The following is a 19350-nucleotide window of genomic DNA, read 5'->3' as shown; positions in this document are numbered from 1 at the left end:
CAGAATGAAAGAAAGTTGGGGAGACTTGTCTGTAACCCTCTAACAGAGGCTACATCTCAGAAAAATGCTAACGATTCAATAGGCACCAGTATCAGTGGAATATGATTAACATGCTTTCTCACTCTGCCAGTCAAAAGCAAGTGGGGTGGGGGTTGGGTGGAGAAGGGCAAGAAATCTAGAATGGGCATTTCCAAAGTGTCCCAACCTGCATGCTTTTATAGTCTTTACTCATACATGACAGTCACAGCTCACATAAGCCTTCTGCTTCTAAAGGCTTCCAAGCTTTTTCTGTAGATATTGAAAAAACCCACAGACACTCCTTCCTTGCAGAGGAGTTGATGGCCACACCTTGTGTCCCACCACAAAGGGAATGGATTTTTATTCTGGGAAGGAGCCAGTGATGTTGCAATAACACACTGACGTGGCCACCAGTCGCATCACTCCAAACCGTGGTTTGACTCCACAAATAAATTCCTTCCTCCTAAAGCATGCTCTGACAAGATGATGGATATTATTTACGAATAGCTACAGGGTGGGTAGTTCCAGAGTGGTCCATGGCCAGATATGTCAAAGACTGGTAAAAGAAAGTCCAAATTTCCCTTTATAGCACTCTGGGTAGCACTGAAGTTGGGAGAAGAGGACTCGCATCTAAGCTGGCTCACAGCATCTGTCAGCATCTACTGTAACATTTAATGATGAGAAGTACAACATAAAACTGCAGTTAGCAGAGATTATTAGAGTTGGTCAAAGCACAATTCAATATTGCATGCTTCTTTGGTAGAATTAACATCATTAGATGACACTTTTATAGATGGCTATGTGAGAAGCTGAGAAAAACATGCAACAATGATTTGGGTGGCAAAAGGCAAATCTCATGGCAACAGCAACCAAGACAATGAGGTAGATTTTAGAAAGCCACCAATACCTGCTGAGGATCTGACTGGGTAAACTGACAGGAACTGGGAAGTCTTACCACACTACCAGGCTGAAGCACAGTTAGAGTTAATGGCAGGTCCCTCTGCCACTGCAAGTATCACGTTAAAATGACAACTGGCAGAGCTCACTGTCTTGTTGGCCTAGGTAGAGCCCTACCCACCAGCTTTCAAAAACTAACCAATGCCCTAAAAAGTACCACAAACAGTTAGGAAGTCATGTGTGTGAGAGGTAATGTTACAGCAGCATCTGGGAAGAGAACTGGAAAACTCTAACCTGCTGTTCTGGTAGAAATCTAGAAAGCTGCTTTAACTCATAAATTCAGGAAAGTATAGATGGGCCCAACAGGAAGCTCACTACCTGGGGCGTGCATTGGAGTGAGGGGAAGTGAAATCCCAGACTGAAAAGATGAACACGATCAAAAAACAGACATACAGTCCAAAACTAAGAAACAGGTGAAGCGCTGATGAAATCTTATCGGGGAGCACAAACATTTCACTGTGTTTCACATCCTCCCTCTACAGAATACCTTACAAAATTCATGTTAAGCCCCAAACAGACCACAAAACACAAAAAAATCTTTGTTACCCTAAAACCTCTGTCAGCAGATGTCCAGTTTCAACAAGTCTAACAAATGATTCATTTTCAAATCACTCTTTGTTCATCACGAGAACTGACGTCAAAGTAAATGCTAATGGAGGATATATTTGACAATAAGACAAGGTGATGAAGAAGCCAAAGTTTTACCTGGATAGCTGCTGTTTCTAGGGATGAAAAATACTGCAGTGATCTAACTAAACAAGTCAGCCATTTAGATAAACTTTCCAAACAGCTTTTGCACCATGTTAAAAGCAGACTTCTCTTGACTTAGCCTAAATTGAATGGAGACAAGTTTAGTTTAAACTGAAATAAACTGTTCAAATCAAAATAAATGCATCTCTGCCAAGAAAAGCACTAACGTATGCTACATTGGCTTAAAACAGAATACTCCAATCCTATGCCAGTTTTTTGAGTGGCTCTGGTGCATTTGCATCAGATGATGTAGTGATCATATTTACCCAGAAATGGACATGGCTGACACCAAAGCAACACCTGAGCAACTCTGAATACTAGATTTACCTTCGCAGCTTCTCTGGAACTTCAAAATTAATTTTGTCTATACACATGGATAACTAAAGCACAGAGAATACGCAGTTTGCCAAGGTGAATCAGATATCTGTGGCAGATCTGGAAGCTGGATGATTCTGAGTTTAAAGCATTAGATTAGCCAAGACTGGCAACCAGAAATATATGAAGGCCAAGCAAGTAACTGGATTTTCTAAAGGTTAGAAAGGTAAGCAGGTGAAAGAAACTATTCTTAGATAACATCTGGCCTGCTACCAAACATCTGGTAGCAGACTGTTTTGTCTTGGAAAGTTTACAGGGTTTGCACGAACTTCTTTTTTTCCCCCCCCCCGATTCTTTATCCATTTAAGGATTCACAACACTGATACCACCATGCGTTACCAGAACAGTTTTCTGAACACGTTTAGCATTTGCCTGGAACTGCAACAACCCATCAGTTATGGTGGCAAGAACAGCACATAAAGGAATCCCTGTACAGGAGGCTGATGGAGAGGTGGTGGTCAGGAACAAGCCTGCTCTTTGATACCAGTGCCTACAGGTACTGGCTGAATGCCTGGTGTCTGTGTGTCAATATGACATATTAAACACAACACCAGGGTTTCTTGCACAACAGCTTAAGTTAGTGTTCAGTGCAAAAACCACAAAAACAAGACCGAAACCTGAAGCTATCACCTTCCTGTGCTCTAGTTAGTCCAGTCCCCTAGTTCTCCATCTGATGAGGGCAGTAGCAATATGAAAATACGGCTTTTTCTACTCGTGTACTGTTCCCTTCCCTTTCTGCCCAAAGGGAATCCTCCTTTCATCACGTATTAGGTCAAAAGGACCAAATGCTATTCAGCACGAGCAAAGCCAACTAAACCTGCACACAGGGAAATCCGTGAGGACCCAAGTGGGGAGACAGAGGACGTATGGGAGCTGAGGAACAACATGAATAGCAGGAGAAAGATAAAGCTATGGAGAGGGAGAGAACAGGCATGATTTGAGGAAGAAGACATAGTTGAAGTGCACACTGGAGAACAGCCACCCAACACTGAAGCAGACGGACAAGGGAAAAGAGACTACACTCAGGACAGCAAGGCCAACTTATCTGAGATAAGTCCAAGAAAAGATATTCTTGTTAGCATGTCTGGCAGTGGAAGAACACAAATGGAAGATCTTAATTCAAGATCTCAGGCTTGGCTTTAAGACTCCCACCTCTGGTTCACACTGGCTGCACATACCTTCCACTGCTTTGACCTTCTCTTCCATCTCTCTCTTTCTCTCCTCCTTTAGCAGCTGTTCTTGCTCTCTTTTTTGTACTGCTATAAGGATTTGGCGCTCCTCCTCTTCCTCCCTGCGCCTTTGCTTCTCCATCAAACTGAGCACATTCGGATTTACCTGTAATAAAAAGGTGCAGAGAACTGTAATGCATTGGCTTATTCAAGTCTGAGCAGAGGCAGGGTTACTTTGAAGAAATATTAAAACATAGCTACAATGAATGGCTGAAAAAAGAAAAGACTTGTACATATGTTTTCTCAGATGAAAAAACAAAATGTAAAGGAAAATTATTTGTGAAGCAGTGAAACACTATTGATCCAGGGACAAAAAAAAGGAGAACTGATTAGTTAGACAAACTGCCACCCTGCCAGGGATGTACCATGTTGATTTTTCTTCCAAGCAAAGGATCCTGACTGTTGACACTCCTGTACAACCCCTATATGCCTTCCAGCTAGTTGAGTCCTGAGCGTTGTCAAGGGTGAGCACAAAGGACTACTCTGCCAAATCTGGCTTTGCTATAAGACACAGAATACTTAGGATAGGAAAAGAGACTAGTACAGCCTTAAGTCGAGGTATCATTCGGAGTCTTTTCTTTTCCTATGCAAAATAAGGCCCATCATATTTTTGTGTGCTAATCTCTCCTGAACTGGCTTTTACACATTTGTTTGGATAGTTTTCCTGCTGGGTCCCCTGACCAATTTTCTCCTTCAAGTACGCCTGTTCCTTTATTGCCCCACTTCCTTGTCTCCCTATCGCCAGCAGGCTGTAAGTGTGTGTTTGATCCCACTTAGACCACAGACTTCCCAGACCAGGAATCACCTGCTCCTATTTCTCCAATAAATTGCAAGGTATATATACAGTATTGTGGAATTACCTTTATTAGCTTAATTTAATTATAAGACAAAAGAATCAGTCATTTGCCAGCCACTCCCACCTCACTGACTTCTGTGAGATCAAGGTCTGTATGTATCTTATCAGCAGGGAATATCAACCAGAAAAGAACAATGTGTCTGTAGTTTTCTCCACCTACATTTTCAGGGAATAACCAGCAACCACTACTTAGACAGAAGGCATTTCCTGAGGATTAGCAATCAGCTGGGGTCCCTTGGCTGCTGCTCAGACCATCAACTTCCCCAGGCCCATTATTAATCCCCAGAAAAAATCTGGCACCAACATTACTCTTTCGTCCTTGTTTCATTGCCTAGGAGTGGAACCTCAGGGTGTTTTGATAAATGCCCAGAAATGTTGTCTAATTTTACTGTACATTCATTCCCCCTCTGCCTCCCCTTCTCCCCCAAGGCACTGCCCAACTATCTCCTACTGCAGCTCTCCAGAGACAAGCACCATGTATTATCTCCCTGCGCCCAGCAGCAACAATATGTTAGGAGAATTATTCTTCAGTCACCAACAGGTACAGAGAGGAGCCCAAGAGAGGGCCATGGGATTATTCACAACATTAGGACCATATCCTCCACACTGGGACAGACTGGGCTGCAAAAACACCTATTATGCATTCATTTTTCTAGGCAAAACCCACAGCATGATCTCACCTTTTCCTTTTTAAATCTTTGCCAAATATTAGTACTTCACACTTCCACTGCTTCTCTAGGTAAACCGCTCTGTGAGTCCACACTCCTCTTTGACAGCCAGCTTTTCCTCACATTCAGTCTAAAGTTAATTTTCTTCCCCTCATTCCATCTAATTATTCCTAGTTATGCTCCTCTGGGCCACCGTAAATTCTCTTCTTCTTCAGTCACATTCCAGCATTTACGGGCTTCCTCAGACACTTCAACAAAACTCCCGCGTTTGTGTAATTAGGTTAAATGTTTCCTTATAAAGCAATCCTTCCAGCTCCCTAATCATTCTAGTTGCCTTTCTCAGATCTTGCCTCCAACTGATCAATATCCAAATACCAGGATGCCTAGGACTAAAAACTAGTATGCCAAGTACAAGAGGTCAAGAGCTTACAGAACTGGATTCTACATTTTTGTTTTTGATTCCTTCAATATCTCTTTCTCATTTTGCTCTACCATCCATCCTACTTTCTACTTACGCACTCCAAACATCATACTTTCAGGTCTGACCCTGACCATCAGGCAGTTTTCCCCAACGTTCTTGTCCAACTTTTAATTTAAAATAGGAACCAAAAAAGTAAGGTTCTGCAGCAAGTAGGAAGAAGAAAAGGTGAGCAGGAACCAGCCATCAGAAGTTGGCATGTCACAGATTTTATTTACGACGCAACCATCAGCCTTTCAACTCTCCAGGCAGTAGATCTAAGCCAGACTGCGGTGCCACGCTATTTTCTGCAAATACTGGTGCAGCGGTAAGACCTTCTGTGTTCTTGGATTCATACAGCTTCCACCATTCACATCCTACAGAAACGTGAACACAACATCCAAGTGGCAGCACTCACTCCAGGACCCCTCTGAGCCTGCTGGGTGCATTGAGCACCCTATGCAGAAATGGCATAACAGGGAACCCAGGGCACATCCCAGATCAACTCACCACAAATATGGCAGTGACAGAACAATGAGACAGTTTTAAACCAGAAGAGAGACAATCATCCTAGGAGATGTAGCAAGAGAAGAACACGAAAAACAGAAACCACAAGCTCAGTGTATGCCCGTGACACAACTGCATTTGCTCCCTGCAGCACTTGCAGGGCAGTGGCAGTGCTGGGATGACTCTTCAAGACACTCAAGACACAGAAACAGCCTGATTTGCAGAGGGATCTAATACCTGGTGCCCCCCAAAGCCCATTGGAGCTGCAGGTGCTCATCTCAGAGTTGAAAAAAGAAAAGCAACAAAAATAAGTAAAAGCAGACAGTATCAACTCCTACTAAATGTGCTGGAAGCAGACACCTACTAGAATGACAAAAGCAAAAAGCCAACACAAATAAGACTTCCTTCCTGAGTCAAGAGCTGGCAAAGGGACCTTTCTCCAGCTTCTCCCCACTAGCACAAAAGAAACCTCCCTGAGTCTGCAACATCACCGCCTCCTTCCCTCCACCAGAGAGCACTCCAGGACATAACATCACTGCCTCTCTCCCAGACTCCAAAAGGGCCAAATTTCTCCTTTTGCTTTGCTCTTTAGACACTGGGTATCAAACTTCAGGATCAGAAGGGGTGGTCACAGCAGGCACCCCAGCCCCTCACCCTCCTAGTCTTCCCCACCCCAGTTTCCTCAGCACTGCCCTAATGAGGGTGCTGCTCAGGCAGCTCTTTAATGAGGAGCTAATCTGAACCACCTGTTGAGAAATCCCCTGTAGTATTAGGAGCCTACGGAACAGTTATATCTCAGACCGAAGCAGCATCTAACACGTGGAGTCGGCAAGAAGGGGTCACTCCTAAGCCAGACCAAGGGTTTTTTTTTTCCCCCTGAAACTCGCCTGCTGCTCACTCAGCAAACAGGCCATCAGACATGCTGGCACCTTCTCCGGCTCCCCCGTGGCACTTTGACTGCCGCGTCCTGCTGGGTAGCCTGCACGCGCGTCCAGAGATTCGCCGCCCTCCCGCTTACTGGCACCCCAGCACAGCAGGCGCCGGGAGGGCCCCACACTTGCTGGAAACGTTTCACCGGCCCACAGGCAGCAATTAGCAGCCCTCTGCCGCAGCAGACCTGGAGCACCTGCGGTACTGATTAGCATCATTCAGGCTCCATGTGTTTCCCACTCCCCTCCTCCTCGGGGACTTCTGCTGCCTGCGAACAAACACGTGTGCCCTCACCTCCTGGATGGTGGGCTTTGCAGAGAGCACCTCTGGCCCCACACTGACCATCGCTGGGGTCTTATTTTCCTCTCTGTAGGCTTTTATCTGCAGCATGCTGAGAGGCTCTTCCTTCCTTTTATTTACCTATTCTAAGTAATTATATTTATTGTGGGGAACTGCACTTTCTCCTTTGTTTTGCAGGAACTTCTGACCCTGGCTCACGTGGGATATTCCCTGCAGTTTAATTTTCCAGGGTTTGGCAGCATTCTGGGACAAAGCACCAGCCAACTATGCTTTCATTACACCTCCAGTGAGAGATTATGCCATGGCCAATTTTTTTTTTCTCCAAAGCTAATCCTGTGTTGCCTGACCAATTTCTTTTGGTAGCAGTTGCCATTTCAAAGACCCTCACATATCTACTGTACTATGCTCCTGGCTGCGCCAACATGACTGTCGGGGGCTGTGTGGTGAACTGGACAGGAAGATTGATCTATGTTAAATATAACCCCAACCAAAGGAAAAAGTTATATTTAACTCCAGTTATTTTCAAGGGTCTGGTTCACTGCACAGACCTGCCAGCAACAGTGCTGTTACACTGATGGGGTAGAGAGGAAGTGAGGGTGAAGAGGCAAGGAAGGAGCCGTTTTAGCTGGCAGTACTGTCGTCCGATAGCCTTTTTTTAGGCAGCTTAAATTTTGCCTTCCATTCCCATCTGATCCCCTCCTAATTCAGCTCTGTGCTGCATCAAGTCATTCTCTCTCTCTCCATACTATCTACACCCTCATGTGTTTGCAGCCTCACGTTTTCCCCTTGGCTGAATTTCTGTCATTTCCCTTTGTAAGCCAGTTCTTCTAGCCCTCTCATCCTTCTTCAACTTTTCTTTGAACTGCCTCAAATGTGCGAGCACTTTCATTGAAGTGGAATTCCCCAGACTGAGCACAGATTTCCATATGCAGCTGCACCAGAGTTTGCGGCAAGGCCTGTTACCTCTGCGATCCAGAGGGCAGCACCTCCCTGCTCGCCATAGAAACCCTGAGTGTCAGGAGGATTTGACAGGCATTACCACCCATCTCTCTTTCAGCACAAGCACTTTCAAACGATTCCTTCCCACTGAATAGCGATGCTGTGGTTTATTTTTTCCCCCAGGAGGCATCTGCTCTTGCCTCCCTCCGTTGTCCTCCCCCTCACACCCCCCCTCACCTCCTGCTTGATTGGTTTGATGGGCTGATGGTCAGACATCCACCTGGGAGAAAACTCTGTCCGCTGCAGACGCTTCTCCTGAAACAGGGTTGAGAGTTGAGGGAAGGAAAAAGAGAGTGGATGAAATTAGGGCACATTGGTGACACTGGCGGGAGAAACTCTGGGGGCTAGAAGTGACCATGAAATCCCTAATAGCTTTACAAGGGTAGCAAACAAACAAACTGAACTCGATCCAAGAACGTCACGCTGCCTGCAGAGCCCATTCATTGTACAAAGCCATCTATCAGGAGGATCCTGTTCCAAATCTGTCCCCCCTTAAAATATTCATTTGACAGGCAATATCCCTACAAGTCTAAGGACTCTGACTTACTATCTCAAGCAGACTTAGCTAGGACAGCTGAAGCAGCAACTGCCCTTTCAGCAGAGCCAGCTGAGAAACTGCAGGTAAAGTGAAATCGCTAGCAGTTTGCATGGAAAAGCTAGGCTGTAAATTGCAGCAGTTCAAGAGCAGACAGAGATTCCCTGCTAACAGAAAAGGGAAAAGAACATAGCTGAAGACAGTAACCCATTCAGCCTTCCTACTTATGCGGCTTGCAGTCATGAACCAGATCCCTACATATTGACTCAAGCCCTATCGTTCCATGACAGGGAGTCTTTCTCCCCACACATAATGCTTAACAGCCCCTGTATCCACGGCACTTGCAGGCTGGAGCGGGGAGCAGGGTGGAGTGACAGCTGCCTGGATTTAGTGCTTCTTCAATCAGCAAACGTCCATGCTCTTGAAAGTGGTCAGACAGAGGTAAACAGGATGTCATGTCTCCTCACCTTCTGCGCAATCATGTTGCAGATCTCCGGCAGGAAGTCTTCACTCAAGAGTTTGTAGAGCTGCCGCTCTCTAAGGGAAGTCCTCTCTCTGAAGCTTTCTGTGACCTGCCTCCACTCCTCTTCCGTCTGACACAGCAGCCACCATGTCCCACGGCCTGGCCCTTGGGACCCTTCAACAACACGAAAGAATGTTATCTCCACAACAGTTATGACTAACAACTTTTCTCTATCCCTTCTCTTCTCCTATCATCATGGCTTGGGAAAAGAAAAAAGGTACTGCCAGTGGTTACTGTTATGCAGAACATGCTCAGTGAGGGAAAGCACTGTCAGTGTACAGAAAAGGAAAAACTGCATTGCTGTAGACCCAAAGCTCTCTTGATCCATGAGAAGTTCTGTTACCTCCCCTACTTACACTGAAAGAGATGCCAAGACATAGAGCAATTACATATGCAAAAAAGCAACAGTGGCACTTTGCAACACATGGGTAGTGTGACATGCCTATAGCAACCCTCCATCCCAGTTATGGCTTTCCATCACTTTGCATGATCAAAGGGTACCAGAGAAAAGGTTTTAATTTGTTCCTTGTAATGGAGGCTGTCATCCAAGGCAGAACATAGGGTAATGCAAATGTCTGATTATTTTAGTCTGGCAGCAGAATAAAAACATTGAAAATAAACGTTATTTTGAAATAAGCCAAATTTTTAGCACTGCAAACCTTTACTGTGGTGAATAAAACCTTCCATTTTACCCAAATGAAACATTTTGTTTGCAGGCACTTGAAAGAAAAGAAGAGGAAGTGAAGGACTGGGTTCATCGGGCTGCCAGATGAAGGGGAAGTTCCAAAAGTTCACATCCCATCCCTGCTTGATCCACAGTTGAATCCGAAGCAGATTTCCCACCGCTCTGAAGCATGTCCTAACTATCAAGGCATTCTGAGCTGTTCCTCATTGTGTGAAACATTTGAATATTAATTGTGAAGGGAAGACTCTCCAGCGTGGTGGTTAGAACACCCACCTGGAAAGGGAGAATGAGGTTCCTGTTGCACAAATGTTTATGCAGAGCTGAGAAGCCTCATCAGTTGCAACTTGCATGCTTTTGCCCCAGGACAACCTCTAAGCAAAAGGGTTACGGCCTAGTTTCGGGGAGGGGAAGATGCTGGTTCAAATCCCTTCAGGCTGAGGGATTCTCAGCTCCCTCAAGAAAAAGCATGCTAACCACTGGCTACTGGAAAGAAATGAATGATCCCACACCCCACTGGCAGCTTCTCACTGCATTTTCAAGCAAATTTATTATGAAAAATATAGAGAAAACTCCCCAGAGTCCTCTTCTCTCTCAGCCCAACCCTGGGCACTTTGTGGATTTGAGCTGCTGGTGGCTCTGCCACGTGAGCTACCAGATTGCTCCAGTAAGATCTGAGAGCTTGCTGCCTCTCTCCAACCACCTGCCCTCCGTCAGAAACCTCCACACAGCAGTAGTGACGCAGAGCAAATATGTGCTAGACCCAGGTCACAGGCTAGTGTATTAGCTTAACCTGCCATCAGTTTCAAGTTAATGTACTGGACTGTTAACTGAGATGGTGAAGGACCAGCCACACATTTATTTCTGTCAACCTGGCCATGCTCCTTTGGCAGGATGAGGCAGCAGACAGCTAGGGGCTGTAACACCTCAAGCTACGGGAGCTAAATCTGTGGTGGAGAGCTTACCTGCCCACCGCCCCTAGTATCTGCCCCTTCTTTTTCCCTTCCCTTGCCAGCTGCTTATGGCTGACTTGTTTCAAAAGCAACCAGGAGTAGTGCACTGCTTTGTGCCGCCAGAACATTACTCCACAGCTGAAGTGACGCAATTTACTAGAAAACAATGATCTGATAAAACCCACAGCGTCTCATGTGTGTAGCTTCAGCTTTGCCTCCAAACTACGGAGCAGCAGCCAGGAAATCTGAACACAAAGGAAGGAGAGAATGAGGCATGGGAAAGACAATGCCCCAGTTGCCTTTTATTGTGGAGGAATGGGCAGGCTGAGCCCATGAGTTATGTGGAAGCCAAGGGATTCTCGTGTATGACAAATGAATCCCAGCCCCCTCAGACTCAGTTTCACATTATGTTGCCAACTCCCTTTTTCTGCTTGCTTCGTTAACCCTTAGGTGGGTATCCCCAAGTAGTCATCTACAAAGGATCGTGTCTAGCCACCCAACAGCCACCGGGAGAGAGAGGCGAGGAGAATCAAAGGCCTCTTCCCTATCTTGGCATCACTAATCCTACTCTCTCTTCCCAGTGCGTTTGGTACAAAAGAAAAAATGCTCCCACTACAAACAGGGGCCTGTATTCACCTCATCCCCAGAGAAGCAAGGACCATTCATTTCTATCAACTCTAGTGAGTAGGTGGGCCCCTAAGGCCTAGTGTAACCCAATACATTGCATTTCTTCATCCCAAACTAATCCATGATAAGATAGGAAGCATGTAGGTACCCAGGCTCCCAGCTGTAAAGCAGCCTGTAATGCTAACCCCTTCTTCCAAACTCTGCTGGAACCACTAACAGAAAGACTCTCCCTTTCCTGAGGAACGCATCTCTCTAAGCTTTGATAATTTAAGAGCTTTGTTAGCTGATCATATCAACCCCGACCCCACAAAACCTCTTTACCATTTCTTATCTGTGTCTCACGGATTAGCAAGTTCTCTTCTGCCTTCTCCCTACCAAAAAGAAAGAGGAGTGACATAATAAATACATTACTTAACATGACTGAAATGAAGCCATTTCTGGGTAGAAGCATGGGGAACAAAGAAATTATTTGGTGCACAGCAAAACCATAAAAAAGCAGTGTGCAGAACACACACACACAATATATGTATCATAGCTTCATAACATTTTAAAAAGTGAAGTATGTAGATTGCTGTTTGGCAAGGACGGTATTTCGATTCTCATGGGAAGTATCCCAAAATCTATACTGGCTCAAGTGGCCAGGATTTTGGCTTCAAGTGCTAAACAGTGAAAGCCTTCTTTATCAGGACCATATTCCCTAGCACTGCACAGAGGAACTGCATCAGAAGTCAGGCAGAGGGAAGAATGATACCTACTGTTTCATCAAACTTGGCTTCCAGCTCAGTCAGAATTTTCTTTGGAGAGTGATCAAAGCACCTACCAAGTCTGAGCTTGCTTCATTTCAGAGATACATTGAAATTATGGCTCCATGAGATATACATACTTACTGGGGGAACCCCAGAAGTACATTATATTGTTAAAGGCAAGAAATATCAGAGAGACTTCCCTCTGGGAACATGTGCACTCTACAACTATTGCAGGAACAACCTTTCCATACCTCAGCAGATTTTCCTCCAGCAGTTTTTTCCGCTTTGGGGGTCGCCCTCGTCTCTTGCCTGTTTTCCCAGGAACATTTGGGGTGTTGGTCTGCCCCCCACATCCCCTGCAAAACAACAAAACTACCATGAAATATTTGCTGAGCAAGGGAATTGTGGCTGGCAGGAAGAGAGAAGGGTAGGGAAATTGAAACAGCTGCTAGGAACTAAACCAAAGGAGGGATTAAATCAGAGCAGCAATAGGATGGAGAGGGAGGGAGGGAGGAAGGGAAGGAGAAGCGGGATTCCCTCTTGCTGGGAGCCTGATCTGGGAGCTGCCGGCATGGTGCAGGGCAGACAGCTAGGAATGTGGTGGGGCAGGCAGCATCGTTTCCACAGCAGGTTCTCATGGTGCCACAAAGGCTGCAGACTGGCTCTAACACAATGCACAACGTGGGGCAGCTAGCAGTCTGCTTGGCAACTCCAGTCTCACCCTGCACCGACGCAGCCCTCTCTCAGGCCCCCCCTTTGCAGCCACATGCTCCCCCCCGTGACAACAGCAGTCAGGCGGAGAGTCCCTTCCAGTCGGGCTGGCTGCACAGGCCCCCCTTCTCCCCATGCACCCAGACACAGGGGAAGTGCAGGCACTTGAGGGGGCTGTTACCTGTCTGGAGCCAGTTCCCCATTGGTTTTCGCTTGCACTGGATCCTCCTTGTACATCCGCGTGCCATAGAAGTACCAGTACAGCGCACCGCTGCTGTCCTCGCCCAGCGGCTCCACGCGGAGGCTGTCAGCGTCCAAGCCCTGCATCCATGGGGAGCACCCAGCCAGACGGTGACAAGTTGAAAAGCAGCCACATTGTCACACAAAACATGATGACACCCCTCCACAAACACCTCCCTCCCTCCCACCATGCCATAACAGCAGCACAGCTGCTCTTCCAGGCCGTTCTGGGAAAATGTGACTCCAGAGGGAAGACGACATTCGCTCTCTGCCCAGGGAGGGTTTTAGATTGGCATCTCTAATTTGAATGGCCTCTCTCGTTTTAACATTTCATCTTTGGTGCTCTTGACAGGGAAGGTCTAATTAGTGCTGGCGACAGTCATGCACAGCCTTGAGAAGCACCCTGGAAACCCGCCCCCCCTTCCCCTAGCTCTCCCAGTACACTTCAGCCCCATGCTTTCATCTCACACCATCCCTCAGCAACACAGTCTCTGCTCCTACAGCACTGCCATTACAGTTGGAGCATCTCCAAATTCAGTCTTCTGAGGAAGAGCAGCTGATGAAGCCAATTTACTTAGTGACTCTTGTGTTAGAAACACATCTACAGAGGACAAGAGCCCCAAGATCAGTCTCACACACTTGCCTTGGCTCTTCCGCAAGTGACGGGGTGGGGGAGGAGAGGACAAACTGTCAACATGCTGCACTGCCACCAAGTACTTGGCCTTAAAACATGCCTCTCTGGGTGAAACTCATGATAGGGGAAAGTGGCCTGGCTTTTCAAGAGCACACCTCAAAAACCATGAACGACACGCAACTCTTCGACTTAACAGAAAGAGCACGGTGAGCTCTAGTCACCAACACATCAGGAAGGGATCAGGAGAAAAAGACAGAACAGGGCCACCAGGACATGGGCACTGCTGAAATGCCTCTGACCTGTGACCTAAACCCCACAATGCCCCTGCACCATGCCCAGCCTGTCCACCACCCACAGCGCAACCCTGGGAAGGAAGTGGGACACTGACTTCCCTCCCTTCTGCCCTCCCCAGGAAGATTTCTTAATCCATCCCAGCTCCTGCAGCTGCACCATCTCCTCCTTCCCCATTCCTGCTGCTCAAAGCACCTTGAGGAGGTCAAAGACATCGTCTGCATCGAGCCTGTAGTCGCAGAGGCGGTGCAGGATCTCAACTCGGGTGCGCAAGGGCAGTTCCTGGAATGTGGACTCCCGCAGAGGGTTGGGTTTCCCTTCCTCCAGCTCCCAGCGGTAGTTGATGATGTCCTCCAGGTAGCTGTGAAACGTCTGTGATCTAGCCAAGAGAACAAATCCCCCCACATTCACTGTAGTTTTACCATGCCAGAAACACCTAACATGATGGGGACAACCTAAACAAGCACAACACAGAGACAGTTAACACTTGAAGGAAAACTGTGCTCTAGGATGGCTGTGGTTCGCTGTATCTTATAGGTTTCCAAGCTCCCCTACCAGCACCATATTCTAGTTGCAACACTGTGGGATTTCACGTTACACACATGCAGCTTACAGGACTCTGTATTACTATTATTTTGTTTCAAGCTGAAAGAACAGGCTAAACATGATCTCATCCCATTCCATCCCCTTTTTATCACAGTGGGCAGTACCTTGTACCACCACAGGCATCGACCCTTTACAACACCAAGATGCAATGCACCAGACTAGCCTGATCCCATTTGCCTCTCTCCATTTCAGTTGACTCTTATCTTCTTCAACTTTCCATTCACTTCTCACATCTGCCATTGCTAAGCCCTGCTCCTTCCTCTGCCTCTTAGGAAGTCTTCTATGCCCCAGTCAGCTCTAAAATTTTCGATACATGATCCTCTCTGCTGCTGTCTCCTTGCCTCCCATACTCCTGTCACTGCCCCGATCCTCCTCTCCCTCCAAGCTCAAAGCTGCTGCCACTTCTCTCCAGCTCTGCCACCAGTATTTCTGGCAGGACATACGCACAGCCCACGCTGGCAGACCATAGCTTGGGCCCCGCTACACAGCAAGGCTCATTCCTAACACTAGTGTGTCTCACAAATAGTGTTCAGCCCAGAGCCACAAATAGTGTTCAGCCCAGAGCACACTCTCCACTCCCAGATGCTCAGGCTGAACACTTGAGCACTTCTTAAACACTACTGCTAAAATTAGCTTTTTCACTTGCTAGCTGGGCCACACTAAGCACCCCTTTCTTTGCCAGGAGTTCACCATCTAACCCAAGGAAACATATACATTTCTTATCCTCATCTGGTATTGATGAGTATTATAAATTGTCCTATCTGACACATCTTAGGCTGCTGATGAACCTTAAGGTTAAAAGAACTCATATCTATATTTTAAGGAGAGCTTATTCTGACTGCTGAAAAATTCAGGGAAGGGAATGGAGAAGGGATGGTGAGACCACGTATTCCTACAAACAGAACTTCCTAAAGAACAGCCTATATTGCTTAGACTCCTGATTACATTGCCAGTCTCTCTCAACCTGCTAGAATCGTGTCCTGAGCATAGAAAAGGGGGAGCCCCACTGTCCCCAGAACCCAGCCATTCTTACAAACAGAAGAAGTCCATATGCCTGGAAGAACACCACTGGGTACACATTCCCACCATCCCTCAAACAGGCAGCTCAACTTGATAGGTTTTTGGCACAAACGGATTACTCTATATGATTAATGGAACTTTGCCAGCACTACAGAATTGCATGTGCCTGAGAAATTGCTAACTGCTACAGAAGCTATTATTTTTTAATGAAGAGACAGAGGAGCATGATCTAACCGCAGGAAGATTCTTAAAAGTCAACGAGAAGTTAGCTATTAGACAGGGGGGCTTCAGACATTTGGAAAAGACTGGACAGTGACTGCAAGAACTGAGGAGCAGATGACACATGATTTCCTCAAGCCCTATCCACCTGGCAGCATTTCCCTTCCTTCCTGAATGGAGAGGGATTGATGCTACCACCCTGCAGATTACTCTCTCTGAGTCAGTTTCTTTCTGCATGTCAAATGAAAGCTGACCTCCTAGAGCTAACTCCTCTCACTGGATGACTTTTATCGGCCTCCCTATTGTATTTAACAACAGGTGCCTGAATGCACGTGAATCTAGTGGTTTCAGCAGCCTGCAAGCTTCGTTCTTTTCCACATGGCACAAGCAAAACATCAGCATTTCCAAGTGTCAATGTTTTGCCCTACTGATATCAGCAATCAAACATATGTAACTTGAAACAGACCCTTACATCTGAAATCTTCAGTCAACGCAATAAAGAAGGACAGTTTCATGAAATGATTCGTGTTGTCTCAAGTACAAATTTTAGGGTAAAAACCACAGAAACTATCCTTTTTTTACTAAGTACTGAATGCAGAGCCAACCTACCTTACATTCCTTACCGTACATTCCCACAGTACCTTCATTATATACCTCAGGACCCAATCCAACTTTCAGCAAGGACTTCAATTTGGCAAAAAGCACAATACTAGATTTGTTTTATTAACTCTTTGTTTTTAGAAGTGCTATTTGATCACACACAGCTTAAATATCAGGTATTTACTAAAGTCATCAATTAGAAAAAAAAAGAAAGATTTGACTAAAGCTTTTAGAACAGAAATAATGACACGAGTATCCTTTCCTGAAAGCAGGCCAACACCTGTATTGATCATCAGATGCTTCTTCCATCATGGAAGGGGATGGAGAGCATCCAAATTCCAGTAGCTCAAGTTCAACATCTTTAAACTCTGTCAGAGCTTAAGGCAGATTATCTGATCAGATCTGATATACGGGCTCTGCCATTTCCAGTAAAATTGACCAAATAAACAATTTTCCTAGGATCCTGGAAAACAGCGGTGACACAGGATACCGGGAAGAAGCAACATAAGTTACAGCGCTTTGTCTATTCCTATTTTTCTGGCAAAAAAACTTTCTACAAAAAAGGGAAAGGCATGCATCAGACAGATACTCTTACCACTTGCATGAGTTCACTTTTCTCGATCTTCCATTTTAGCTGCCCTCAAAAAAAACCTGATTCAGGAAGCCCCTCAATTCCAGAATATCATCTGAAATCTTTGCCAATATAACTCACATTCCTTTTGGGAACTGGCTCTGTTGACTTAACCAATTTGGTTCAAGTCTGACTTTCACATAAGTGGCTAACACTAAAAATTTCTGCCATCCAGCTCAGTGTCCGATACATCGCAAGCTCTGTTCTCAAAAGTACTTTGAGCTCCTACACCATCAATTTTCAAAGACAGCTACTGTGCATTTGTCGCTTTGAATAAGGATAGAAATGAGAACCAGAGATGGGAACCGGATGTCTCAAGGCATTCCCAATCACTCTCAATCCTAGCCAATTTATATTTTCCCTCTTCAAGAGGGCTGGCCTCATTTTCCCAGACAAATACGGGGTCCCAGTCTTCAACCTGTCTGCCACACCTATGCTTAGTCTCTCTTGGCCTGTCTCTATTAAACTTTCCTTTGCAAAAGGTTTCTGAAGCAGACTGCCTTGTTCACAAAACAAAATCTGCAGGGAGTGCTGCAACCTGTAAGAACTCTGGTCTTGGAGTTTTTCCACGGACAAAGCAGAAATGCTTGCAACTTATTTAGCGTTACCCATTAAACCCAAATCCAAGAATCGAAGACTCGAACCCTTCCTCAACTCAACAAATAGGACAGTGATACACCTGCAGGTGTGGTAAGTCCTATAGCGTATCTGCTGCAGCTGAGAACCTCGGAAAACCCTTTTCCAGGTGAGAAGGCGGCAGGAGATTACCGAGATAAGAAGATGGATATATCTCTTCTGATGTTCTCAGCATCACTGACCCTCAACTGACAGGCAATGGTAATTCAGCAATGCCCTTTCTCTACAAATTCGGATATTCACCAGTTGGAACGGATTTATACTTGGATACATTCTGTTTCAGAGCATGTATCCAAAGGAAAATCCCTTTTCCTGTCATCTTGTACCACTATTAGCAAGGGCCATGGCTTTTCAGTTTCTGAGATTAAGAAGGACTGGGTATTTTCGGAAGAGCTTTTTCACACTGAATTAATAATCACTAGATCCAGAGGGGAAATTAAAGAGTTCCCAGTGTCTTTAACTCTTCCCTGAGAGCAAATTAGGGCTCCTAGTAACAACTAAAAAAAAGAATTTGGGACCATGGGCCATGACGATTGTCACTGTATCTCACTCTTCTACCCCTGCCCCCATGCCATACAGCAGAAGCACCTTCCATACAGCTCACCAGACAAGGAAAACTATTAAAGCAATCACCTACAAGAGGTCAGAAGGGTCACCCTGGGAACACTCTGTAGCTGTAAAGCTTCCCCCTTCCTACACACAGTTTTTCTCCCCAACCCAACTTCATTAGCCTCTGTGCCATTAAAATTTCACAAAATCAAGACAAAGTTTCCCTCACTCGTCACAAGGTCCCCTGCTCTACAGTCACCACCTGATATGGAAAACAATTTGGATAGCCGCAGTGGGGAGATGGTGGAAAAATACATGTGTATCTAAGTGGTACATCCCCAGGTGGATGATGTGGATGTCCCTGTGACATAATTTCTTTTCTGCAAGCATGCACGGAACCTCATCCTCAACTGTATGCTCTGAAACCACCAGGCTGTCGTCAGCAGTCTCTACCTTTCTGGAATGATTAGAAAGGGGTCAAGCTGAATCACACCTGTGGCTGGAAGTTTTAAGCATATGCTGTGGACCCATCCATATATAAAAAGAAATCTGGCGTGGGGGGAAGGGCGTAATCTAGCACACCCCTGTCAAAGGGGAGAAACAACAGCAGACAATCCACAAGAGTACTAACAACGTTGCAGCTCAGGTTGTCTGTGATCTTTAATAGCAGCTGCAAAAGAATCAGGGCATAAAGAAGACGAGACCAAGTCGAAGGAGGGGCTCCTCCCCAACATGGGTATCAGCGTCCAGAGAAATTATCAGCGTCAGAGAAATTATACACCCCCCGAGAGCCGAGCATGGCAGCCCGACCATCTGCCGCACGGCTGCCTCCCAGAAGAGGGATGTTTCTCTGTGCTCCAGGAAAGGGGAGCTGAGGACTCCTCCCCCCGCCTGGTGATCCCAGTTTGTCAGTCTGTCTCCACAGCAGCTTTCCGCACACTCAGATGCACCTTCCCCACCACCCAGGGTTTTAATGTGCCGGTCTCCTCCTTCCGTGTGAGAGGCTTGGCCGGCACCTGGAATGAGCTGAGCCCCCTTCCCAGTGCCTGCGTGCCATCGCTGTGTGCAGTCTCCTGGAGGACCTCCTCTGGAGACCTCGGC

The 19350-nt window shown here is 46.2% G+C and overlaps 1 protein-coding gene across 2 annotated transcripts in view; it reads right to left on the bottom strand.

Annotated features, from left to right (window-relative positions):
• LOC112993359 (chromatin remodeling regulator CECR2) overlaps positions 1-19350 on the bottom strand; it is a 106902-nt gene that overhangs the window by 19654 nt on the left and 67898 nt on the right. The window contains exons 3-9 of one of the 2 annotated variants that reach the window (XM_064515228.1): positions 14184-14367; positions 13005-13144; positions 12364-12468; positions 11688-11737; positions 9049-9218; positions 8224-8301; positions 3279-3435 (exon numbers count right to left, since the gene is read on the bottom strand). In XM_064515228.1, coding sequence (XP_064371298.1) covers positions 3279-3435; positions 8224-8301; positions 9049-9218; positions 11688-11737; positions 12364-12468; positions 13005-13144; positions 14184-14367 — 884 coding nt within the window. The remainder of the gene's footprint in view (positions 1-3278; positions 3436-8223; positions 8302-9048; positions 9219-11687; positions 11738-12363; positions 12469-13004; positions 13145-14183; positions 14368-19350) is intronic. The other variant, XM_064515234.1, reaches the window with a different exon arrangement.

The sequence above is a fragment of the Dromaius novaehollandiae genome, chromosome 1 (assembly GCF_036370855.1).
Source record: "Dromaius novaehollandiae isolate bDroNov1 chromosome 1, bDroNov1.hap1, whole genome shotgun sequence".
Taxonomy (NCBI): Eukaryota; Metazoa; Chordata; class Aves; order Casuariiformes; family Dromaiidae; genus Dromaius; species Dromaius novaehollandiae.
This window is presented reverse-complemented; position numbering and strand designations above follow the sequence as displayed.